The sequence below is a fragment of the Ranitomeya imitator genome, chromosome 3 (genome assembly GCF_032444005.1).
Source record: "Ranitomeya imitator isolate aRanImi1 chromosome 3, aRanImi1.pri, whole genome shotgun sequence".
In the NCBI taxonomy this organism is placed as follows: Eukaryota; Metazoa; Chordata; class Amphibia; order Anura; family Dendrobatidae; genus Ranitomeya; species Ranitomeya imitator.
Genome location: NC_091284.1, coordinates 389217798 through 389245476, shown reverse-complemented (window position 1 = coordinate 389245476; position 27679 = coordinate 389217798). Strand labels below are relative to the sequence as shown.

The window sequence follows — 27679 nt, the reverse complement described above, 5'->3', positions numbered from 1 at the left end:
ATTTTTCCATTAATATGGCCATGTGAGGGCTTGTTTTTGGGGGGACGAGTTGTATTTTTGAATGACACCATTGGTTTCACCATGTCGTGTACTAGAAAACAGGAGAAAAATTCCAAGTGCGGTGAAATTGCAAAAAGAGTGCAACCCCACACTTGTTTTTTTTGCTTGGCTTTTTTGCTAGGTTCAATAAAAGCTAAACCTGAGCTGCCGTTATGATTCTCCAGGTCATTACGAGTTCATAGACACCAAACATGTCTAGGTTCTTTCTTATCTAAGTGCTGAAAACAATTCCAAACTTTGTTAAAAAAAAAATTGCTCCATTTTCCAATACCCGTAGTGTCTCTATTTTTTGTGACCTTGGGTTACGTGAGGGCTTATTTTTTGCGTGCTGAGCTGATGTTTTTAATGATACCATTTTGCATCTTAATGCAATGTTGTGGCGACAAAAAAAACGTAATTTTGAAGTTTTGCCTTTTCTTCTCGCTACGCCGTTTAGTGATCAGGTTAATCCTTTTTTTATTGATAGATCGGGCAATTCTTAAGGCGGCGATACCAAATATGTGGTTTGATTTTAGTTTAGTTTTATTTTGAATGGGGTGAAAGGGGAGTGATTTGAACTTTTATATTTTTAAAAAACTTTTTTACTTCTGGCATGCTTCAATAGTCTCCATAGGAGCCTAGAAACTGCCATAGCCCGATCGGCTCTGCTACACAGAGGCGATGGTCAGATCGCCTCTATGTAGTAGAATTGCTGACTTGATATATAGCGCCAAACACTTGGTGGCGCTCACAGCAATCCAGCACTGACAACCATAGAGGTCTCCAGGAGTGACGCAGGTCTCCGGTTTATTTCTGGTGATTGCCAGAAGCGGCATTTAACTAGTTAATAGTGGCGGGTGGATCGTGATTCCACCAGCGGCTATTGCGGGTACATGTCTGATGTTCAAAACAGTTGGCATGTCCCGGGAAAGATGTGGGCTCGCTGCAGGAGACCACAGCAAAGAGAGGTATACTGACATTGACGTAAATGTATGCCCAATGTTGGTAAAGGGTTAACATTGCAATGGACAAAAGAAGCTTTGTAACTTTCAATTTTTTTTGCATGCTATAAAATCACAGATCAACCATTGATGGATGATAAATACCAAAACAATGATGAAAATCAGACTGTTTTTTGCCTATGTAAAAAATCACTGTTGTCTGAAGGAAGTGTGGTAGAGCGGCTCACTCGGCTGCACACGGAGGTAGACACGGGTACACTGCGGCTTTAAGAACTTCCTTTGGTTTATAAAGCAAGGTGTAGTATAAAAAAATACAGCCCTCTGGGCAAACAGGAAGACAAAACAAAATGGTGGCAGAATAAACACAGTCCTTCTGTGAGTGGGGTTCCTCCCGCTCATGGCTGACAGAACACAGATGGTTCAGGTTCACTAGTCCATGCAGCACTCTCCTGCAGTGCTCCTTCTCCAGGCGAACACACTGAATACTGAAAGCTCTTTCCTTCAGCCATTTAAACCCAGACCATGTGACTCCTCAATCAAGAGACTGATCACGACTGTGACCTCACCCACGGCCTATCAGCACACAGTGGTGCTAGCTCTGTAGGGGGAGATATGTGGGGACACTCTCCCACCCGCTCTATGAAAGTCCCCCTAAAAACCAGCCCATAACATAACTTAACCCTCGCAACTCTTACTGTGCTGGAGGAAATAAAACTATGGATATTATATCACAAAACATATGAAACATATCTCCCCTCTATTACATTACCAGTGACTCTGCCACAGAAGTCTTAATGGACATATGAAAAAGGATGCAGATGTAGAGTAAAACCTAAGAGCAAGTTTACACCACCTGACTTGCGAGTTAGTTGATCGTCAATCAGCTTCTCGTTTAATGACCAATGGTCATTTATTAGCCCATTTAGACAAGCAGACCACCCTCCCAATGTGCATTGAATGATCGGTAATGCATTATTTTCTTCTTGGCAAAAAAATCTCCTGTTTACACAGGATTAAGTGATACTGAGAACAATGATTTTTAAGCCTGCTTAAAAATCAGTTAACCCAATAAATGAACATTTCAGTCACATATTATTGGGTGATTGGCAGCCTGTTTACACTGCACGATTACTGGGAACACTCAAATAACCAGTATAAATCCAGCTTTAGCAGGTGAAAATGTCATTGCTCTAAGCAGCCATAACACACTAATCAGATTAGAGTGTCTGTGGCACGAATACACCAACATTTTAATAATGGCAAAGGATTGATAAATCACATACCCAGGAATATTTGTTTCCCCTAGCAAATATAAGTATTATTTTGTACCCAGTAATATATCCATTGGTCCTAGCAGACAAATGTAAGGAGTCAATTTGGACGGTTTTCTCTAGTTTATTGACATTTTATTTGCTAGTGAATTTGTTTATTTTGTTAAATTTGTAAAATGAATTTTTCTGCCATCTTTTGCAAAGTTTTTCAGATGGTTTGAGGAGTCACAGCAGCTAGTACTGGTCTCCCAGTTGTCTCCTTTCTTCTGTGTGTCAAAGAGGTGAGAGAACATAGTGTGTTACCCCAATGAGGTAACAATGGCTCATATGCACTGCACTGACATAACGTACACCAGTGAAAGTCAAGGAGATACTTTCAGTGGTTTAGGGCAAAATTAATTGCCTGCCTCTTTAATTTGGTACATTTGAAATGGGAAAACCATTCATCCATTTAGGAAAAAACGGCACTACCACTGACTATGTCCTCCATTTGTAAGTGTTACAATATTTTGCGATAAAGAACATATATTGGTAAATTACACCAATGAAATGTGCCCCAGTACCTTAAAAGTGTACAGTTGAAACCAGAAGTTTACATACACTATATAAATACACATATGCATGTTTTTCTCAATATCTGACATGAAATCAGAATAAACCTTTTGTCACAGGTGTGTCAGAGGCTGCAGACAGTTGCACTGTATCTAGCTGCAAAAGGTCTCTGCGTTTGGCCTTGCAGACACTTTCTTAACCCTTCTGACTCTTTGACCCAGTGGTAACCTTTCTCTGGCTCTAATTGACACACCTGGACCTGGATGTTTATAGACTCCCAGCTTACTGCTGGGAGATGCTGGTGATATTTCCATGTCTCCCTGTTGAAGCTTGGAGCTATAGCAGTCGGCTATCTTCCTCTTTGGTGTTGCTTGAGGACGTCTGTGTTACATCTCTGATTCTACTCAAGATAAGTGTTCCCCTTGTTCGTCTACCCCAGCTGTCTTCAGTTGTAGTGGGGATTGACTAGTGCTCACCCTGTCATTCCCTAAGTAGGGCTCATCACCAGGGTCAGGCAGGGATTAGGTTCCTGCTCGGCGATATGGGCAGAACCTATATAGGGACGTTTATAGCAGACACGGTTACTTTACATCTGCCTAGGTAGTCTCCACTCCCTTCTTCCCAAGTGTTGGGTTCCCTTCCCCTCATCCTTTCGTGTTGCACTTAGTCTTTCATACACTGTGCGTGACACCTTTCCCATTTTAGGTCAATTAGGATTACCATAATTATTAATATTTGCTAAATGCCAAAATAATGAGACTGTTTTAAGGCATTTTTATTACAAACTGCAAAGTCAAAAGTTTACATACATTTCATTAGCATTTGGTTCCATTGCCCTTAAACCGAATGACCTGGATCAAACATTTGGGATATCCTTCCACAAGCTTATCACAATAGTTGGTCAGAATTTGGGCCCTTTCCTCCTGACAAAACTGGTGTAACTGACTTAGTTTTGTAGGTCGCCTTGCTCGCACCTGCCTTTTCAGCTTTGTCCATAAATTTTCAATAGGATTGAGATCAGGGCTTTGTGATGGCCACTCCAAAACATTGACTTTGTTATCCTTAAGCTACTTTGTTACCAATTTAGTAGTATGCGTTGAGTCATTGTCCATTCGGAAGACCCATTTTGTCCCAAGCTTTAACTTCCTGGCTGATGTCTTGAGATGTTGCTTCAGTTTTGCCACATAATCTTTTCTCATGATGGCTGATGCCATCTATTTTGGGAAGTGCACCAGTCCATCCTGCAGCAAAATAACACCACAACATGATGCTTCCAACCCCTTGTTTCACAGATAGTGTTGTTAGGCTTCCAAGCTTCTCCCTTTTACCTCCAAACATAACGATGGTCATTATGCCCAAAAAGTTCAATTTTAGTTTTAACAGACCACAGGACAAGTCTCCAAAAGTTAAGGTCTTTGTTCCTGTGTGTATTTTCAAGCCTTAATCTGGCTTTCTTATGTTTCTTTTGGAGTAATGGCTTCTTCCTGGCAGAGTGGCCTTTCAGTACATGTTGATACCGTAGTCTTTTCACTATGGATATTGACACAATCTTACCAGCCTCCGCAATTGTCTTCACAAGGGCTTTTGTTTTTGTCATTGGGTTGATATGCACATGTCGGACAAAGTACGTTCATCTCTGGGACACAGAACCCGTCTCCTTCCTGAGCGGTATGATGGCTGAACATTCCTATCTTGTTTGTACTTGCATTTAATTGTTTATACAGATGAATGATGCACCTTCAGGTATCTTGTACCCAAGGATAAGCCAGACTGGGGCAAGTCCACAATTCTCTTCCTGATATCTTGGTGTGTCTCTAATTAACTCAGATGTTGACAAAAAAACTTCCAAACACATTAATTCATCATATGGGCAGTGCAGAATTATTTAAAGGCATAGTAATCTTAGTGTATGTAAACTTTTGATTTTACAGTAAGTAATAAAAATGCCTTAAAACATTCTCTCTCATTATTCTGGTATTTGGCAAATATTAATAATTATGGTAATCTTAATTGACCTAAAACGGGAAAGGTTTATTCTGATTTCATGTCACATATTGAGAAAAACATGCATATGTGTCTTTTTATATAGTGTATGTAAGCTTCTGGTTTCAACTGTAGCTCTGTTCTTAAAAAGTCAGGATAGCAGGAAAAATTATTATGACTCCTCTAAACTACATTCAAAGTCTCTGATGGATGACACATAGAGCAGAGAGAGACTTGTAGATAAGAGGGCATACACGTCTAACATTCTTAACAAAGGCAATACATCAAGCATTACCATATAAACCTAAATAAAGCCCGTATCAGAAGATTGTTATGGTACACGACTCTGATCATGAGCGGAAGGGTAACATAATTTGGTATTTTAGTAGTGTTTAGGGTTTCCAGAAGCAAGTACCGTATATAGTTTTTTTCTGCCATCTTGTGGCAAGCCCCAGCATTTCATCCATCAGTAGGTGGTTTAATACGACACTACCTATAGTTTTGTATTAAGGCTTATTTTAATCGTTATTGCATGCAGAATTAATTTCACGTCTACATAGGTGCCTGCTTCAGAAACACATTTTATATTAATGCTGCAGATTGACATTTCTATCTCTAATTTCCACTTACCGCACCCATGGGCTCCTCTTTATTATAGATCTGCCCCCACAGAAACATTTGCATATACCGCTAGCAATATTTATAGTGCACCCAAAGACGATGTAACTAAGCGCGCAGCGATCCCGTGTTAAAATAAATACGGTAAATAACAGCGACATACAAGTTTTTAAGTAAAATTTTAATGAAATCAATAAATTAGTGAGGTACATATTTGTTCTATTGCAAACGCATCTATTTCAAAGTCAAGTTTCAGTAGCTGAAAGCATTCTCCTAACCACATTCTAACTACAGTTGTCCTTCCCCTTAGGAAATGAGTCCCTCTTTCTGGTGAGCTTGCGGGGTGAGGGAGAAGCAGGGAAATGCCTGTTATTGGGGAAAGCGTCTTACACTGGATGCAGATCCTAGGTCCATGCCTGTGCATGCATAGCATTCAAGAAGAGAGTGCAGGATCCTATCATAATCCCGGCACCAGGATGCAGGGGACACCAACCAGAGAGGACACCCCAGAACAGGTAAGGAGTCGACGAGTGAGATTCCATCATTAAATCTCATTAACAAATCCTTACCTTTCAGCAAGGACAATATTCTGCATTGAGAACAAGACTGTTATGGGAATCCTAACCAAATATTAAACTAGCTATATATTTCAGCATTAATATCAATACAATCTCATAACTTGCTGTTTGGGACATTAACATCATACAAGCACTAGATGCCCTTCTGTAGGTTGTGCCTATTGCTTTCAGCATCCAATAGGTAGCAGCAAAAACACTGTAAAATGCATCCTGGTACAGGCCATATTCTGACTACAAATGGTTATATACCTCCTAAAAAGGATAGGCCACCACCAAAATGGCAGTGCTTCATACTGCTGCCCCTTTACTACCCCTTGAGCCATGGTCTGTACATTTTCCTTTTAATTAGTAATAAAGAATTTAAAAGGATCCTAGTCGAAGTGTGCGCCCTGCACATAGTAAATGCTCATCAGTGTGTGTAAGCCTCATGTGATGCATGATCCAATGAAAAGTTGAATATAGTTTACATTTTTCTAAAGAATCCTTCAGAACTAGTCTAGGATTCTTCTTTGCAAGACCAAAAACACAAGGAACATTCTCTAGGAAAGTGTTCAGGCTACTACTGGACTTCAGCTTTACCTCTACAGTAGTTCAGCAAGTACTGAACCATAGACATAGACAACCGTATGTCCACAGATAGGATACTTCATCTGTACATCTGCCTGCTCAGAGGGGAACTGTGGCATGTGAGGTTTAGGTTATGGCCCCTGCACAGTGACCTCAATGTCAGCAGGCAGATAGTGGAGAAGAGCAGATAGAAAGCTGAAGACAAGCGGACAGAAGATATCTAGACCTCTCATAGTCTCATCTTACTGTATGACCACCAACATTGATTGGCCATTAACAACCTCAATATCTGGCTTTACATATGGAGTTACATATAACATTAAAAAACATATGGCGGGGCTTGCTGGGTGTAAAGATGTTTCAGGTGCCAGGCTGCATGACAAATGTTACTAGTTTACCCAGCAGAAGAACCCGGGAACCTTGTAAAATACTGACTAAAGAGGACAATAGTCTGCAGTGAGGTAGATAACCAGAATTCATCAACTATCGGACATTTCCACTACACAAGAGAAAGGAGAATCGACTGAAAGTACCACAATCCTGTCTTCTTACATAGTGGTGTCCTGTAGGATTTGGTGAACGGTACGAACTAGTGAAATAAAAGATGTCGTACATTGTCACAAGGGAGACATTTTGGTCAGTTTTGCTGAGAGGAAATGTGTAGGAAAGACTTTTGCAGCACATAGCCTCAGGCTGTCCCAATTTCAGTAAGACTGACCTAGTTTTGCAACTGTGTATCAGGTCCCTCAGTATTCATTGCATGTTTCTGTAGTACTTGGAGAAAAGTTCATGGCTTTAAGACTTATTACATGGGAGGCTTGCCATTATCAGTCTGTTTGTACATCAGAATACATCCTGGGTCTTCTCTTCTGACCTCATGTCTTAACTTTCATACAGCAGTCCATAATGACAAGAGTAGGTCAATGGGTCTTAATCTGGTAATGCAGCTTGTAATATTAGGTGACCGTTTCCTTTTTCCCATCAGAAATACAAATTCCTGTAATCCAGTTATGTATTACGAGATCAGATTTCTCAGGCTTTGCAGCAGTTTGCCGACCTAGGGCAAGATGTGATGGCAATGACTAGACAGCAAGAACAACTAGTGGTAAACCGGTGGAGAAGGAATGAAGCAATTACATGCTTAGGACGTGGGACGCCATGCCATGTGCTATGGGAAGAGGACGGAAGACAGAGCAATGCAGGGAAGCACAATGCTTTGCATATATTTAAATATTGCTTCTCCTAGAGAGACAGCTGTGCAAATATTATTAGTCACTGACCATACACGTAATATCTGACATCCTACCATACACGCTCCAGCTGCACACATTCCACTCCCACACCAATAGCTGCAGCAGATCCATGCATGCACAACCATCTCAAAAATGGGGGTTTGTGTAAAGATATTCCCATCATTCAGGTTCAGAAACACTGGGTTCACAATGCATCATGGATGATAGAAGCACCCACTCAGGGGTGTTTTTGGTTCCATAGTAGCCTATAAGCTAAAATATAAAAAAGAGGTACTACATGTAGCGAGTCTTAAATGGCAGAAAATGCCATTTGTCTCATGGTAAGACGTTAGTTACACATGGTTTACTTGAAACATACCTCACCAGACAATCTACACAGCCTTCTCTGAAAACTAAGTCACCACTACATTGTGTCCGTTTCGCCTTGTTTCCAGGGTCGCTCCAGGTCTCTTCTGGGCCACCTCTCATCTATGGGAACTACAATGTGGGGCGGTGCTACCTCCACCAATTGTCCTTTAGTGCTGTCAGTCGGCCTTTGTAAAGGGTCGCTCCAGGTCTCTTCTGGGCCACTTCTCATCTATGGGAACTACAATGTGGGGCGGTGCTACCTCCACCAATTGTCCTTTAGTGCTGTCAGTTGGCCTTTGTAAATGGACCCTGTCTCAGACTGCATTTGCTTATAAAGAAGTGTTATCTGGAAATGTGATAATCAGGGCAGAAGAGAAGCTGTCACAGCACCTATTGTTCATGGTGGATTCCGTGTTTGCGGCTCTGTACAGAGGTGTTATCTGTATTTGTTATCCTGTCTCTGATGATAGTGAAACTGCTGAAAAGTCTTCTGTTCAGAACAGGAAGCATGAGTCTAGTATTAGGCTTAGTGTTCAGTGTGAAAATTACTACATTTCTATTTCTTGATAAAGATAATGATATTTAAAATTGAAAGCAAACATCAAACATTCTTTTAAATATACACTGAACAAAATAAACTTAGTTTAAACTAATTGGCTCCTTCCATTTCCAACCTTTACTGCTTTGAGTGGTTTGGGTATTACACAGCAGCAAAAAATATACCTTAGTTATGCTGCTTCTTCACACTGTTCTAATTACCTGTCATTGTATTATTCTAGTCTGGTAGGTAAAGGGACATGGACAATTGTGTATCCATAATCCATTGCTATTTGATCAATGAATAATAACTAGCATTATTCTCTTTAATACACTGAACCAAACAAAAATATAGATGATAATGATGTAGTCTGTGAATTTTTAATGTGCCACCAAATCAGCCATTTGTCCAAATATGCACTGGGTAAAGTAAATGACCTGTACCAAGAGCGGTCCCAATTACTGAGACTGTGGCTGTTGGTTCACAATCTATTTTCCTTAATATTAGATGTGAAATGGGGATAACTACCGTAAGTTTGCCAGTGTATTATATTTATTTTGTTTGTCGCTGCCCAAACATGGGAGTTTCCCATCATAGTACACTGCCATTTACAGAAAAACACTGCACTTTACTGTCCAGAAGCCAAGATCATGGACATGAGTATGATCTACACCCTCATCGTGTTCATAAGTACATATCAGTCTTTAGTCTTGTTCATCTAACTTACACTGTATTGATGCACAGATATATTTACACAAACACCCCATTACAAAAGCTAGGTCATCGTACATTTTTACATAATGGTAATTCATTCATCTCACGAGCACACATCTCAGTAGAGTGCAGACATCCATACAATAGTTCACACTAACATTTATATTCTCAGTTGTCTACTTTTCTTCCACTCCAGCAGGTGGCAGAAAGTGGTAAGGAAGATGCTCCTTTACCTCTGGAGATGAAGCTTGAATCACTGTAATCCATGCATAAATCAGCTTGTCTCAGTGTCTCTGTACCTCCCTCCAAAAAGTGACCAGAAGTAACAAGCTCAAGTTTGGTGTGCACCAGTGCACGTGCTGCCCCACACTCAGGAGATGAACGATTGACAGGAGCAGCATCTGCATAATAAGATCTTTGAGGCACTTTCTGCAGGCTGAGTGCTGTAAAACTGGCACCCGCCAACTTAGCAAGACATAAAAGCAAGAACGGACAATGCAGAAAGTCAGTGGATTGCTAACAGTGGCCACAGTGCAGCTCATTCTTGTGACCTTATAACATGATATCTCAGACTCAAGAACTCATCTCTGCTAACCATAAGACAGCACAGAGAGAAAATATGGCTCCACAAGTCTGTCTCGCCTCTCTGTGACAATACTGGACTCCATTTCCAGAAGACTTGAAATTGCATAATAATAATCTATATTCCTTATGTTATAAGATGCAGAGAGCAGTGGATCCAATCCAGCCGTGAAATGGTGTCAGTTAATAGCTGTATTGGAAAACCCGTGACTCTACCAATTACTGGTAGAATAGCTGGAGGCACAAGGCAACTCTACCACTGTATTACGGGTCCTTCAGTCCATGATGGTGCTGTCAGAACGGGAAATATTCAGTGTCTGTGCAGACACGGATATATCAACTTGATCCACAGGACTATGGTAATCAGATGTCATATCATGGTCTATCAGTGGCAGCTGCATGGAGGTCAATGTGGAAGAACTGGTGGGACCCTTCTTCAGACATTGAGAATAAAAACCAAGGAGGACATCAAGTTTCTCTTCAATTGATTGAACCTATTAAAGAAAGAAACATCTTAGATTATGATGTTTGACAATAATAATGTATAATAAATATTATTCATAATTATGATGTACTGTATCTACCATACTGCAAGAGCATATTGATTCCATTATAAAGCAGAGATTATATATATATTCTGCATTACATTCTATCTTGGTCGTAGGTATCATGACCCAAACTAATAGCATTATAGACATATATGATGCTGTAAGTTCAGATGATGAGACTTCTATTGGGCCATGACCTGCAACTAGAACACATGGCTACAATGAAGTTGTCTAAAGCTAGATTCAGACTAGCATTCGACAGGGCTACGGATGGCAGCCTTCTTCCTCCGTTAAGCCCCACCCACTGCAGCACCTCTTCCTTCAGCTCCATCTACGTCTGCATGGGTCCTGCGTACCTATCTTTAACATTGGGTACGCAGGCCATGTGGATGTATGCGGATGCCTCCGCATGCATCTTTTTGACAGTGCGCCGACCGCAACAAAATGCAACATGTTGCTTTCAACGCAGGTCTGCGCAGCGTCATGAAGACACATGCGCAGGCATCCGCATACATACGCATGGCCTGCGTACCCAATGTTAAAGATAAGGTACCCATGAAGCATGCAGATGTAGACAGAGCTGAAGGAAGAGGCGCGGCAGTGGACGGGGCTTAACGGAGGAAGAAGGCTTTCATCCACAGCCCTGCCGAATGCAAGTCTGAAACCAGCCTAAATTGGACCTTGAGGAAACTACATCTTTGGCATATGTGAACATTTTCAGTCAATACATTTGATAAAATTAGTTTATGAAGTACTTATTGTCTTGTAATAAAGGAGTACAAGAAGAGTGTTGCACTTAGCAGAGCAACTTGTGTATCTGCTTTTGAAGTATGTGCCTTTGGCAGTTTTGTGATTTCTTTAAAGGGAATCTGTCACCAGGTTATTGCTACCCCATTTGAGAGCAGCATAATGTAGAGCAGGGGTTCCCAACCTGTAGCTCGGGAGCCACATGTGGCTCGCGAGCCCATGATGTGTGGCTCGCGGCTGCCTGCCAGCTTGGTGCATTATCACCAGATGTAAATAACTATTAAGAGCAGATCCCTAAATGGTTACTTTTGTGTGTAGCTCTGTACAAAAGAGCAGATTTGAATGGGAGGGAGATGGGAAACAGTGGAGTTTGGCATACTGCCTTGGTGTGATTTCAGTGGAGAAGCTTTGGTTGTCATTATATAATATATAATGGAGGCTCTCGGTATCACTACTGAGAGTGGGGGAGGAGCTGGCTGTGGCTTGCGACCCTCTCTCAGAGCTGAATGTGGCTCACGACCCTCTTTCATAGCTGGATGTGGCTCTCAAGGTCAGAAAGGTTGGGGACCTCTGATGTAGAGTGTTGTGAATTCTGTTGTCGAACTCCCTCCTGTGGTCGTGAATGGTACTTCGGCGAGTTCTGTCTATGGGCTCCCTCTGGTGGCTATGAGTGAAGCTGCTGCTTCTGAGGTTCCTTACACAGGTGACGTGGTTTATTCTTTGGTTGGCTGCTCTATTTAACTCCTCTCAGATCGTTACTCCATGCCAGCTGTCAATGTTTTTGCATTCGTCAGTTCGCTACTGGATCTCTCTGGTGACCTGCCTTCTCCTGCAGAAGCTAAGTTCCTTATAGTCTTATTTTGTTTTCTGTTTTCTTGTCCAGCTGGTTTTCATGATTTTGTCTTGCTAGCTGGAAGCTCTGGGATGCAGAGTGGCCCCTCCGTACCGTGAGTCGGTGCGGAGGTCTTTTTTGCACACTCTGCGTGGTCTTTTGTAGGTTTTTGTGCTGGTCGCAAAGTTACCTTTCCTATCCTCTGTCTATTTAGTAAGTCTGGCCTCCCTTTGCTGAAACCTGTTTCATTTCTGCGTTTGTGACTTTCATCTTTACTCACAGTCAATATATGTGGGGGGCTTCCTTTAACTTTGGGGAATTTCTCTGAGGCAAGGTAGGCTTTATTTTCTATCTCTGGGGCTAGATAGTTCTTAGGCTGTGACGAGGCGCCTAGGTCTGGTCATGAGCGCTCCACGGCTATTTCTAGTGTGTGTGATAGGATTAGGGCTTGCGGTCAGCAGAGCTCCCACATCCCAGAGCTCGTCCTGTATGAGGTTTAATTATCAGGTCATTCCGGGTGCTCCTAACCACCAGGTCATAACAGTAGAGGCAGAGATTATTATTCCAAAGATGCAACATGTATTGAGCTGCTTGCTGTCACCAGTTCTATGAATACTGAGCTGTATACAGTTCTGCTCAAAAGTTGACATACCCCGGCAGAATTTTTGATTTCCTGGCATTTTTTCAGAGAATATGAATGATAACACCAAAACATTTTCTCCACTCATAGTTAGTGGTTGAATAAAGCCATTTATTGTAAAACGACTGTGTTTTCTCTTTTTTAAATCATAATCACAACCCAAAACATCCAAATGACCCTGATCAAAAGTTCACATATCCCATTACTTAACACCATATATTGCTCCCCCTAACATCAATGACAGCTTGAAGTCTTTTGTGGTAGTTGTGGATGAAGTTCTTTATTTTCTCAGATGGTAAAGCTGCCCATTCTTCATGGCAAAAAGCCTCCGGTTTCTGTAAAGTCCTGGGATGTCTAGCATGAACAGCGTGCTTGAGATCTCCCCAGAGTGGCTCAATGATATTGAGGTCAGGAGACCGAGATGACCACTCCAGAACCTTCACTTTGTTCTGCTGTAGCCAATGACAGATTGACTTGGCCTTGTGTTTTGGATCATTGTCATGTTGGAACGTCCAAGTACGTCCCATGCGCAGCTTCCAGGCTGATGATTGCAAATTTACCTCCAGTATTTGCTTGTATGGTGCTGCATTCATCTTTCCTTCAACTTTGACCAAGCTTCCTGTGCCTTTGTAGCTCACATATCCCCAAAACATCAGCGATCCACCTAAGTACTCCGTACAGTATGAATGGTATTCCTTTTATCAAAGGTCTTGTTGACCTCTCTTCAAATGTAACGTTTATGGTTGTGGCCAAAAAGTAAAATTTTGGTCTCATCACTCCAAATTACCTTGTTCCAGAGGTTTTGAGGCTTGTCTCTGTGCTGTTTTGCGTATTGTAGGTGAGATACTTTGTGGTATTTGTGCAGCAATGGCTTTCTTCTGGCGACTTGACCATGCAGCCCATTTATCTTCAAGTGCCTCCTTACTGTACATCTTGAAACAGCCACACCGCTAGTTTTCAGAGATTCCTATATTTCAGCTGATGTTATTTGTGGGTTTTTCATTGCATCCCGAACAATTTTCCTGACAGTTGTGGATGACATTTTGTTGGTCTACCTGACCGTGGTTTTGTTTTTACAGAGTCCCTGATTTTCCATTTGTTAATCACAGTTTGAACGCTGCTGACTGGCATTATCAATTCCTTAGCTATCTTTTTGTATTCCTTTCATGTTTTATACAGTTTAACTACCTTTTCCCGTAGATCCGTTGACAATTCTTTTGCTTTCCCCATGAAAGATACAAGAGTCTGTCTGGATCCCAGAAACTCACTCAGCTTTTATGCACACTGATTATTAGCAAACAGGTCACAAGTGAGGATGTTACCTTTAGTAGCCATTCAAACCCATTTGTGTCAACTTCTGTGAATGAAATCAGGCCAAAATCACCGGGGTATGAACTTTTGATCACGGTCATTTGAATGTTTTGGGTTGTCATCATGATTTAAAAAGAGAAAACACAGTAGTTTGACAATAAATGGCTTCTCCCAACCACTAACCATGAGTGGAGAAAACGTTTTGGTGTTATCATTCATATTCTCTGAAAAAAGGCCAAGAAAGCAAAAATTCTGCTGGGTATGTAAACTTTTTAGCACAACTGTATAAGGCCCTGGGTGTAAATGTTTATTTATGATACATAAATAACTATCTTCGGTATAACCTAACAAACAGCCGAAACGAAGAGATCCAGAACCCAGTCAAAATAAAGCTTTATTACGGAAAAATTCCACTCCAGTGCCTAAGTGCACAAGCAACTTAAAGGGAACCTGTCACCCCGAAAATCGGGGGTGAGGTAATCCCACCGGCATCAGGGGCTTATTTACAGCATTCTATAATGCTGTAGATAAGCCCCCGATGTTACCTGAAAAAGGAGAAAAAGACGTTAGATTATACTCACCCAGGGGCGGTCCCGCTGCTGGTCTGGTCAGATGGGCGTCTCCGGTCCGCTGCGTCGCCTCCCATCTTCTTTCCATGACGTCCTCTTCTGATCTTCAGCCACGGCTCCGGCGCAGGCGTACTTTGCTCTGCCCTGTTGAGGGCAGAGGATAGTACAGCAGTGCGCAGGCGCCGGAAAGGTCAGAGGCTCGGCGCCTGCGCACTGCAGTACTTTGTCTGCACTCAACAGGGCAGAGCAAAGTACGCCTGCGCCGGAGCCGTGGCCGAAGATCAGAAGAGGACGTCATGGAAAGAAGATAGGAGGCGCCGCAGCGGACCGGAGACGCCCATCTGACCAGACCAGCAGCGGGACCGCCCCTGGGTGAGTATAATCTAACGTCTTTTTCTCCTTTTTCAGGTAACATCGGGGGCTTATCTACAGCATTATAGAATGCTGCAGATAAGCCCCTGATGCCGGTGGGATTACCTCACCCGCGATTTTCGGGGTGACAGGTTCCCTTTAACAAGAAAGGGAGGCCAAGTAGTATATATTACTTAAAGCATATGCTGCATGGTAGTACATACAAAAGATATATTAATCTGGTGTCACTTAAGCTGCCTAAGCATGCATATAATATAATCAGTACAGACGTATAATAAACCAGAGACCATAGTAATATCTACATGCAGCAGACCCGGCGTCCCACCTCACCCCGGGTACTGTGGTTTCTCTATGGTCTGCAGTCAGATGTTGATTGGTAACAGCAACTCCCGGTATCTACTTACCATTGTTAAGGCCATACAGTACTGGGAGTTGCAGGTTTATGTATTTATGTATGTGGGGCTGACCTAAAACAGCAATTGATTGCTGTACTAATCTTGGTGATGTATTCCTGCACTGATGGTGGTTCTGGCGCTGCATTCATGTGCTGACAGTGGTTCTGATCATGTGGCAACCCTTAACATGCTTTCTGTTAAAACGGAAAAATCCTGGAAGTACTGTATATAGGAATTATATCGAAAAGTCACCTGAAAATGCAGTTATACCTAAAGGCTCAAAATAGGTCGGTAGCTAAAGGGTTAAGCTTTGAAAAAGGAAAAATAAACAGGTGGACATTTTACACGCCTTGGGAAAATCGACCGTATTTTTTGTGAAACAAATGTCTCTTCTGGAATGCTGATCTGCTCTACCAGGGCCCCAACAATATAGTAACATAGTAACATAGTAACATAGTTAGTAAGGCCGAAAAAAGACATTTGTCCATCCAGTTCAGCCTATATTCCATCATAATAAATACCCAGATCTACGTCCTTCTACAGAACCTAATAATTGTATGATACAATATTGTTCTGCTCCAGGAAGACATCCAGGCCTCTCTTGAACCCCTCGACTGAGTTCGCCATCACCACCTCCTCAGGCAAGCAATTCCAGAATCTCACTGCCCTAACAGTAAAGAATCCTCTTCTATGTTGGTGGAAAAACCTTCTCTCCTCCAGACGCAAAGAATGCCCCCTTGTGCCCGTCACCTTCCTTGGTATAAACAGATCCTCAGCGAGATATTTGTATTGTCCCCTTATATACTTATACATGGTTATTAGATCGCCCCTCAGTCGTCTTTTTTCTAGACTAAATAATCCTAATTTCGCTAATCTATCTGGGTATTGTAGTTCTCCCATCCCCTTTATTAATTTTGTTGCCCTCCTTTGTACTCTCTCTAGTTCCATTATATCCTTCCTGAGCACCGGTGCCCAAAACTGGACACAGTACTCCATGTGCGGTCTAACTAGGGATTTGTACAGAGGCAGTATAATGCTCTCATCATGTGTATCCAGACCTCTTTTAATGCACCCCATGATCCTGTTTGCCTTGGCAGCTGCTGCCTGGCACTGGCTGCTCCAGGTAAGTTTATCATTAACTAGGATCCCCAAGTCCTTCTCCCTGTCAGATTTACCCAGTGGTTTCCCGTTCAGTGTGTAATGGTGATATTGATTCCCTCTTCCCATGTGTATAACCTTACATTTATCATTGTTAAACCTCATCTGCCACCTTTCAGCCCAAGTTTCCAACATATCCAGATCCATCTGTAGCAGAATACTATCTTCTCTTGTATTAACTGCTTTACATAGTTTTGTATCATCTGCAAATATCGATATTTTACTGTGTAAACCTTCTACCAGATCATTAATGAATATGTTGAAGAGAACAGGTCCCAATACTGACCCCTGCGGTACCCCACTGGTCACAGCGACCCAGTTAGAGACTATACCATTTATAACCACCCTCTGCTTTCTATCACTAAGCCAGTTACTAACCCATTTACACACATTTTTCCCCAGACCAAGCATTCTCATTTTGTGTACCAACCTCTTGTGCGGCACGGTATCAAACGCTTTGGAAAAATCGAGATATACCACGTCCAATGACTCACCGTGGTCGAGCCTATAGCTTACCTCTTCATAAAAACTGATTAGATTGGTTTGACAGGAGCGATTTCTCATAAACCCATGCTGATATGGAGTTAAACAGTTATTCTCATTGAGATAATCCAGAATAACATCCCTCAGAAACCCTTCAAATATTTTACCAACAATAGAGGTTAGACTTACTGGTCTATAATTTCCAGGTTCACTTTTAGAGCCCTTTTTGAATATTGGCACCACATTTGCTATGCGCCAATCCTGCGGAACAGACCCTGTCGCTATAGAGTCACTAAAAATAAGAAATAATGGTTTATCTATTACATTACTTAGTTCTCTTAGTACTCGTGGGTGTATGCCATCCGGACCCGGAGATTTATCTATTTTAATCTTATTTAGCCGGTTTCGCACCTCTTCTTGGGTTAGATTGGTGACCCTTAATATAGGGTTTTCATTGTTTCTTGGGATTTCACCTAGCATTTCATTTTCCACCGTGAATACCGTGGAGATGAAGGTGTTTAATATGTTAGCTTTTTCCTCGTCATCTACAACCATTCTTTCCTCACTATTTTTTAAGGGGCCTACATTTTCAGTTTTTATTCTTTTACTATTGATATAGTTGAAGAACAGTTTGGGATTAGTTTTACTCTCCTTAGCAATGTGCTCCTCTGTTTCCTTTTTGGCAGCTTTAATTAGTTTTTTAGATAAAGTATTTTTCTCCCTATAGTTTTTTAGAGCTTCAATGGTGCCATCCTGCTTTAGTAGTGCAAATGCTTTCTTTTTACTGTTAATTGCCTGTCTTACTTCTTTGTTTAGCCACATTGGGTTTTTCCTATTTCTAGTCCTTTTATTCCCACAAGGTATAAACCGCTTACACTGCCTATTTAGGATGTTCTTAAACATTTCCCATTTATTATCTGTATTCTTATTTCTGAGGATATTGTCCCAGTCTACCAGATTAAGGGCATCTCTAAGCTGTTCAAACTTTGCCTTCCTAAAGTTCAGTGTTTTTGTGACTCCCTGACAAGTCCCCCTAGTGAAAGACAGGTGAAACTGCACAATATTGTGGTCGCTATTTCCTAAATGCCCAACCACCTGCAGATTTGTTATTCTGTCAGGTCTATTAGATAGTATTAGGTCTAAAAGTGCTGCTCCTCTGGTTGGATTCTGCACCAATTGTGAAAGATAATTTTTCTTGGTTATTAGCAGAAACCTGTTGCCTTTATGGGTTTCACAGGTTTCTGTTTCCCAGTTAATATCCGGGTAGTTAAAGTCCCCCATAACCAGGACCTCATTATGGGTTGCAGCTTCATCTATCTGCTTTAGAAGTAGACTTTCCATGCTTTCTGTTATATTTGGGGGTTTGTAACAGACCCCAATGAGAATTTTGTTACCATTTTTCCCTCCATGAATTTCAACCCATATGGACTCGACATCCTCATTCCCTTCGCTAATATCCTCCCTTAAAGTGGACTTTAGACAAGACTTTACATAGAGACAAACCCCTCCTCCTCTCCGATTTTTACGATCCTTTCTAAACAGACTGTAACCCTGTAAGTTAACTGCCCAGTCATAGCTTTCATCTAACCATGTCTCGGTTATTCCCACTATGTCAAAGTTACCTGTAGATATTTCTGCTTCTAGTTCTTCCATCTTGTTTGTCAGGCTTCTGGCGTTTGCGAGCATGCAGTTTAGAGGATTTTGTTTTGTTCCAATCTCCTCACTGTGGATTGTTTTAGAAATGTTCTTACCTCCCATCTGAGTATGTTTTCCTGGGTCGTCTTTGTTCGAGTCTAATGTTTTTCTTCCCGTCCCCTCTTCTTCTAGTTTAACGCCCTCCTGATGAGTGTAGCGAGTCTTCTGGCGAATGTGTGTTTCCCAGGTTTGTTGAGGTGTAGTCCGTCTCTGGAGAGGAGTCCATCGTACAAGTAATTCACACCGTGGTCCAGGAATCCGAATCCTTGTTGTCTGCACCATCGTCTTAGCCAGTTGTTTGCATCAAGGATCCTGTTCCATCTCCTGGTGCCATGCCCGTCTACTGGAAGGATAGAAGAAAAAACTACCTGTGCATCCAGTTCCTTTACTTTCTTCCCCAACTCTTCAAAGTCCTTGCAGATTGTCGGTAGGTCCTTCCTTGCCGTGTCATTGGTGCCAACATGTATCAGAAGAAATGGGTGGACGTCCTTGGAGCTGAAGAGCTTTGGTATCCTATCGGTCACATCCTTGATCATCGCACCTGGAAGGCAGCATACTTCTCTTGCAGTTATGTCCGGTCTGCAGATGGCTGCTTCTGTGCCTCTCAGTAGTGAGTCTCCCACCACCACCACTCTTCGTTGCTTCTTGGCTGTACTTTTTGCTGTCACTTGTTGCTGTGTGCCCTTTTCTTTTTTGCTTGCTGGTATTGCTTCATTCTTAGGTGTGCCATCTTCATCCTCTACAAAGATTTGATATCGGTTCTTCAGTTGTGTGGTTGGTGATTTCTCCATGGTCTTCTTGCTTCTTTTGGTCACATGCTTCCACTCATCTGCTTTTGGAGGTTCTCTGACACTTTTTGCACCTTCTGTGACCAGTAGAGATGCTTCTGTTCTGTCTAGAAAGTCTTCATTCTCTTTGATGAGTTTCAAAGTTGCTATTCTTTCTTCCAGACCCCGCACCTTTTCTTCTAAAAGGGCCACTAGTCTACACTTCTGACAGGTGAAATTGGATTCTTCTTCTGGTCGATCTGTGAACATGTAGCACATGCTGCAGCTCACCATGTAGGTTGTCACATCTGCCATGTTGCTCCTAGATCCTGCTGACTTGCTGTGTGTTTTCCTTCTTGTGTAATCTACTCAGCCAAGCTCTCTTGCAATAATGTCCTACAGGCAAAAATTTGGTGATGCTTTCGAAGCAGCTGGTCCCGGCTGTACCCAACGATCTTCTAGCTTAGGGAGACTTCGCTTCTCCCAGAAGGCACCTGGAATATGCAAATTAGCCTCCTGAAGCTTGAATCCCTGGTTTGGTGATGCTTTCGAAGCAGCTGGTCCCGGCTGTACCCAACGATCTTCTAGCTTAGGGAGAGGCTTTCCGCCCCACACCTCATATCTCGCTTCTTCACCTGGAGCTGCCGCGTGCTTTGTATTGGAACAGTTTCATCGCGTACAGTGTGGGTTTTACCAAACCATTAATCTGAACTGCTCTCTTTTGAAGAGTGGCATTCTATTTTCTCACCGTCGTTTACAGAGAACAGTGCACATTACCTAGTATGTAATCACAATGTTAGCCTTCAAACACAAATCATGAGAACACATATTTTTTCCTAAGGTTAACTGTCCTGCGGCAGGCTTCTGGAAAGCATGTCAGTCGTTTACATTATAGCTATTCCATTTCTGGCTGACATTATGTACTTCACATAAAGGGAGGTTATAGTTGTTCAATTCTTTTTTATATGGTTTCCTGCAAGTAAACCTGTGTTTGTATGGGTTCCCCTGTTGGAACAGCTGCAAGCTTGTGTAAGGCCATGTTCACACAGTGCGTTTTTTACCGCGGAACCGCGGCGGTTTTGTTCCGCAGCTGTTTTCCATGCAGGGTACAGTACACTGTACCCTATGGAAAACAGGACACACTGTGCACATGGTCCGGAAATTGTAAAAAAAAAGACGCGCTGAATAGCTCCCGGAAAAAAGAAGGAGCATGTCAATTCTTTTTCCGGAGCCGCAGCGGTTCTGCACCCATAGACCTCCATTGTGAGGTCCAAACCGCAGTAAAACCCGCAGATCAAAAATATATCTGCGGGTTTTACTGCGGTTTGATGTGCAGAACCGCTGCAGCAGGAAGTGCGGGGGAGCGGGCGGAAGTGCGTGGGCGGAGTGTGGCTGCCCCCCCCGTGTTCCGATCCCGCCCCCCCGTGCTCCGATGCCCCCCCCCAGTGCTCCGATGCCCCCCCCCAGTGCTCTGATGCCCCCCCCCGTGCCCTAATCTCCCCCCCTTATACTCACCCGGCGTCCCGGTGTCCGTCCGGCCGTCTTCTCCCTGGGCGCCGCCATCTTGCAAAATGGCGGGCGCATCCGCAGTGCGCCCGCCGAATCTGCCGGCCGGCAGATTCGTTCCAAAGTGCATTTTGATCACTGAGATATAACCTATCTCAGTGATCAAAATAAAAAAATAGTAAATGACACCCCCCCCCTTTGTCACCCCCATAGGTAGGGACAATAAAAAAAATAAAGAATTTTTTTTTTTTTTTTTTCACTAAGGTTAGAATAGGGGTAGGGGTAGGGTTAGGGGTAGGGTTAGGGGTAGGGTTAGGGTTAGGGGTAGGGTTAGGGGTAGGGTTAGGGGTAGGGTTAGGGGTAGGGTTAGGGGTAGGGTTAGGGGTAGGGTTAGGGTATTTTCAGCCATTTTAACCCTAAAAAAATTCCTAGAAAACACACAGACTCTGGCTAGAAAACTGCATCAAAAAAACGCATCAAAAAACGCATCAAAAACGGACCAAAAAAAGGACCTGCGTTTTCTGCCAAGAGCTGCAGTTTTTTAAAAAACAGTCAGGAAAAAAAAAGGATGGAAATCCTGAACGTGTGAACATACCCTTAGAAAGTTGTGTCAAGCAAACAGCAGATGGCGCTGTACTGATTGTTGACGTTTGCTAATGATGTATTGTATGACCTCTTTGGCTTGTTTTGGTCTGTACTCAACTGGAGCAGCTCTGCACTGTCAGACAGAGTCATTACATAGTACATAGCTGGAGGGTATTTTTAAGATTATTTCAGCACAGGAACATTTCTTTAACATATCTAATTGTGAAACATATTATTATTATGCAGAGTCCTGCATTATAACAGTACACTGAGACCTTGTGCCCCCTTCCCTTATAGGCAGTATACTTACAGTTAAAACTAGAAGTTTACATACACTATATACAAAGACATATATGCATGTTTTTCTCAATATTGGACATGAAATCAGAATAAACCTTTGACGTTTTAGATCAATTAGGATTACCGTAATTATTAATATTTGCCAAATGCCAGAATAATGAGAGAGAGAATGTTTTAAGTAGTGATGAGTGAGTATGCTCGCTACTCGAGTTTCTATGAGCATGCTTGGGTGTTCTCTGAGTATTTCGGTGTGCTTGGAGATTTAGTTTATGTCCCCGCAGCTGCATGATGATTTGCAGCTGCTAGACAGCCTGAATACATGTGGGGATTACCTCCAACTGTCGCTGGGGGCGGCTCAAACTGGTTATCTCCCTGTGTGCCAACTGACATACAAGACACAACTCTATTGACAAGTACATAGATTATTCAGGAGTGAGTATAATTACATTTATCTTCAATTATACCGCCCTGGTGAGCCGACACACATCTCCCACTGCATATAAATATATAGAGGGTGCTGTCCGTATGTATAAAGATACACATATCACAAAACAGAAAATCATATATATATAAAAAACATTAAGAGGTTGAAATCTGCAAAACCCCTCACCTGTCTCTCTACCTTTACAACTCTTCCCATCATGCTCATTTCATCAGCTGCATCTGCTTCAGATCCAATAGGAGGAAGTTTCTCCCCTTTCTCCCGTGGCTTCTTTTCTAAGGGGATAGGCCCCCGGCCCACAATTTGGTCCACACTGTAAGAAAAGTCAATATGATGATGATTTATAATAGGTTTACAGGAAGGATAACGTTAGAGTGTGTAACTAATGCAACGCTAAGTGTCACTCATTGCACAATTGTATGCTACAAAGTACTACTGACCGGCACTGCAAACTCTTTATTCGTCCAAGCATGTCTAGGTGGCCTGCGGAGTACTGCTCAATGACATCTTTCACATCATATGGACGGAGAGTCTCCTTGAACTTTCTCTTCGCTACAAGGAACTTCAGGATCCTACAATAGAAAGATATAAACCATGACAATAATAACACGTATTGATCTGGTGGGGCTGATACAGATGATAGGCATGATTTGTAATCTGGCTAAGTCGCTGTTTGTGGGACAAGAAGGGGTATGGTATTATCCTTTTAAGGAAAGTGTTGCAATTTCTTAGTGATAGAGCTGAATTAGGAATAAGTGTAGTTTGCAACGGTGGATATGTGATGGTAATAAATAACTTATGTTTAGAAAGCTAAAGCTGTGATTCAGTTCCAGAACTGCATCCTCCGGAATGCATAGCGGGGACTTGTTAATGCCGCAGATATGTTTTGGTTTCACAGAGGAGTAAAATAAGCGTAATTTCCATAAGTATTGAGAAGTTCTGAATACATATAGATTTGCAATAAGCAGTAAATCTGTTATTACCACATGGTAATGAGGCTTTAGACTCGGTTCATTTTTTGTGACCCTACTCTTACTTATTAGGGTACATCCTCACATGCCAGAATACCTTCAAAAAAAGGAAAAACAAATCTATTGTGGATTTTGACAAAACTTCCATGAACTGAGAATCTCAAAATGTGCACATTTAAGAACTGAAATACAGCAGATGGACTACAATTTTTTTTTTTGCCTTATACAAGATTTGTATAGCATTACATTTCATAGATTTATTGTGATTACATTTTTAAGAATAGGTTTAAATGAATTGATGGCTTCTTGTGACTCCACTTTTCCATTAGCATACAGCAAGATGTTGTAGATAAGTTGAATTTGCTGCAGTATGCGCATTTCCATAAAACAATAAACATATTGCTACAATACTTGTGGTCTAAAAGGTCATGAGGCAGTTTAACAGCATCAGGGGGCCTGACAAGTTCACTTTACATACACAAACATGTCATACTCTTGATAACCTATAGCAGATATTGTACCTGAATGCATGCTGGGACCATACCTTATGAGCATGTGTTATCATTTCTGACATCGTTCAGTTCAATACAATTACCTAAAAGCTCTGATCAACGTCTTTACAGTTGGCATGATGTCTTCCATGGTGAGATCACTGGGAAGTCTCTTCTCATCATTCATCTCATCTCCTGCGCCCTCTGCTGGGAGAAATCATAAAATTGACATCACAAAAATATTGTATTTTGTATTTTTTTTTAAAGACCATGAATATGTATTCTAATCTCAGACTTTTTTGGCATACAGCAAGCGCTCATATATTATTTTGCCAATAGAAGCAAATGGAGAAAGTTGTGCATGTGCAGCCTGCTCTCCATTACAGTAAGGTGGGATGAGGCCACGTCTTTGACATGTGGGTCCAAAAGGTGGGACTCACATCGATCATACATTTATTGTGGATCCTGTGGAAATGTTATAACTGAGATTCATTAAATCACTTTATAGTATACTTAGTATAATTATCTTGTTGAGATCAGCGAATCTGCGATTATTTCAGTTTGCCAGATTCATTTAAAATCTGATGGGAAATGAAAGTTGAAATAATTCAAGGAGCCTGATTGCCATTTATTATGCTTTAAAGTCTTCCAACTCCAAAGCATAATAATTGGGGTTAAAAATAAAAATTTATACCAACTCCATAACGTACCTCTGCCACTGCTGCATACTTAAGACCCAGTTCCGATCTCTTCTCCACTTTTCATCTCAACATATGTTGTGACGCTATGATATGTAACATCCCACATGATGTTATGTCAGAACGTGCATCAAGAGGCCGAACCGGGGCCGGAAGACAAGTGAAGAGTGGAAAGAAGACTGTAGCTGGGCATAGGAAGCCAACAAAGTATGGTAGTGATCTTCGGCGGTATTGACTGGTGGAATAATGCTTTTTATTGTATATATTTCATATACTACTTACTACTGTTTAAATGCATGAGTTTCTGTCTCAAGCAGTTGTGTTATGTTGCTTGTAAAGCACTGTTAAAAAAGAAAGAACCAGGGGGGAGCAGCGGATAAGCCTCTTCCACGGGCGGCTCCCACTCCGCAATCTCTGGGTGCACCCGCTCCAGTCCCCCAGACCGGCACAGTATCTAAAATTAGAGCCGCGGCTCTGCGTTCACCAGCGGGGATGGGAAGCTGGAGGGATGAAACCCCACCTTCGACCCCGCCCACAACTAACAGTGGCAACGCAGCTAGGGAAATAAAAAGACAGGCTGCCAGTCGCACACTAAATTATAATGCCCCCGCATTCGTACCCCAGCCCAGACACCAGAACACAGAGGGGCACAGGGCTAAGGGTACTAAAATAATACCGGATGACACACCACAAATAAATCGCCACTCACAAGTTGCACCAGTACAGAAACCCAATGATTGTTCCAATCAAGAGAGGGGGAACTACACTACAGAAACTACATGCTCTGCCCCCAGTATGGAGGGGGTGAGAGCAACTGAAAGACCCCTTACTGAATCAGATGTAGACTACCTGATGAAGGATTTCTGCGACCACTTTAACAGAAAAATGGAAGAACAATCCCTTCTAATAAAAAAACTCTTTGTCTCTTTTAATCCGCCAAGCACTGGATCATTATCTAGCACAAACTCAACATCTGAGTCATACATAAAGGACGCATTGTCATCCATTGCAGAAAGCCTAGACTCCTCCTCATCCCTATCCTCCTCAAGGTCTTCCCTATGCGATTATTCTCCACCAACACATGATTCATACGCGTCTTCTGTAATCTCCTCAGACAGCAGTATGGAGGACTTTCCCCCTGGGAACCTCGATCTTCCTCATTTGGATCTTTCACCACTCCCCCTGGGTCATCGGACTTGCTAGAAAGTTTGCAAAGAGACATAGACTCACTTAAATGTAACTTGGCAACTCTTCAGGACCATAGACCTAAAAACAACGTGAAAATCAGGGGAGTTCCGGAATCCGTTAAACCCCCTCATCTGAAAAACTATATTCATAAAATGATCTCTAAATTCATTCCTGACATCAACGATCCCAATATTATAGAGACAGTTTACCGAATTAAAAGGCCTGTGTCCCTCCCATCAGATGTGCCAAGAGACATTATTGTCTCCTTTTTCTCAGCTTGGGTTAGGGGTAAACTGTTTGACCTCTCCTCTGAAAAAAGCTTTCTGCTCTCCTCATATGGCCACCTAACATTCTTCAGAGACTTGTCTAAAGGCACCTTGAAAAAGCGACGAGAGTTTTCATCTGTCACACGGGAGCTCCGGAGGTCCCATCTCGCTTATTCATGGTCGCCATCCTCCACTCTTTTCGTGAGGCTCATGTCCGGAATCGTACATATTGTATCACTGGAGGAGGGTATGACCTTTCTGCAGTGACATGGTCTGAATCCTTCTAGAACCTCCAGTGGCCCTACTTGACTTGTAGTCCCACCTTATACATAAAATCATATATCTTTAACATGCTTTCCTCCCAATGTTGAGCCTTGATAATGAGCCAGACTTTTTTTTTTCGCTGCCCACATAGTCTGAGGGTCATCTGGAGATGACCCGGACACGACAGGCTTCCGTATATTACTACTACTATTTACCTTACTGGTCACTACATATGTCTCTAGACGTTGTTATAAGCGATTTTAAATGTTGCATTATCTATGCCAATTTCATAGCTACTATGTTTTATCAAATTTACATGTAGAACTCGTTTCACTTCATATGGCTCCAGACGTCGATTTAAGCGAATTCATAGGCTACATTATTTATGCCAATTTCATAGCCACTATGTTACTTTACTTTGACCTGTTTTTTTTTTTAGGTACTACTTAGGAAAATACAGTACTAGATGTTTATTTAGCAAACCTCCACAAAGCACTACTTATGCTATTTTTATAGCCTACTATGTTACTTCACTTTAAACTATTATGTTTATACTAATCTACTGTATGATCGCCTGTCTCCCCTATTGCTATAGGGGATTGCTTTCCCTTACCTCCACATCCCACCCTTTCCCTCCGTCCCTTCCTTACTTATCCTTCCCGGTTAAAAAGTTATAATTCCCAATAAAAATTATTTGAAAAAAAAAAAAATAACTCTGGAATGCTTCAACAAATCCCAGTGATTTTGAGATTGTTTTTTTGTGACACATTATACTTTATGATAATGGTAAATTTAGGTTGATATGTTTTGTGTTTATTTATAAAAAAATATCAGAAATTTGAGAAATGTTAACAAATTTGCAATTTTCAAACTTTGAATGATTATCCCTTTAATCCAGATAATCACACCACAGCAAAACATTAATAAATAACATTTCCCTCTTAAAAAAAAAAAAAAAAAAAAAAAAAAAGAAACAGAAAGTTCCTATTCACTGTGTGTGTAACTAGAGCACATTACAAAGTACAAAGATTAATCCGCTGCCAACAAGTTGTGGGCCCAGAGACCCAGAAATCCAAAGACCCAGAGAACAGCCCAGAGGAGAGCGAACAATGTACTAAGAAGAAGAAGCAAAGATGGCCGCCAACAGCAACACCGTGAAGTTCACAGTATAGAATCTGACTAACTCCACTACCAATCCTGTAAATTCAAGGTAATGATTATGTTGATAAGAGAAGGTACTTGGTAATACCCACAGGAGTCTAGACCTAACCCACTACCAGAAGACTAGGTAGAGAAGGATCAAAAAACGCAAAGCCCTATCTCCCTCAGTATAGATATCTACAGTGCCTTGCGAAAGTATTCGGCTCCCTGGAACTTTTCAACCTTTTCCAACATATCATCCTTCAAACATAAAGATACCAAATGTAACTTTTTGGTGAAGAATCA

General features: G+C 41.9%; 1 protein-coding gene across 3 annotated transcripts in view; it reads right to left on the bottom strand.

The window, feature by feature from the left end:
* Nucleotides 1–5587: 5587 nt before the first annotated feature.
* The window catches only part of KCNQ4 (potassium voltage-gated channel subfamily Q member 4), a 358115-nt gene continuing 336023 nt past the window's right edge, over nucleotides 5588–27679 (bottom strand). For 2 of the 3 annotated variants that reach the window (XM_069756988.1, XM_069756989.1), the window contains 4 exons: nucleotides 23922–24021; nucleotides 22796–22927; nucleotides 22524–22668; nucleotides 5588–10499 (listed from right to left, as the gene is read on the bottom strand). In XM_069756988.1, the coding sequence (XP_069613089.1) occupies nucleotides 10281–10499; nucleotides 22524–22668; nucleotides 22796–22927; nucleotides 23922–24021 (596 nt within the window). In that variant the 3' untranslated portion in view covers nucleotides 5588–10280. Of the gene's footprint in view, nucleotides 10500–22523; nucleotides 22669–22795; nucleotides 22928–23921; nucleotides 24025–27679 lie in introns of all 3 variants that reach the window. The other variant, XM_069756986.1, reaches the window with a different exon arrangement.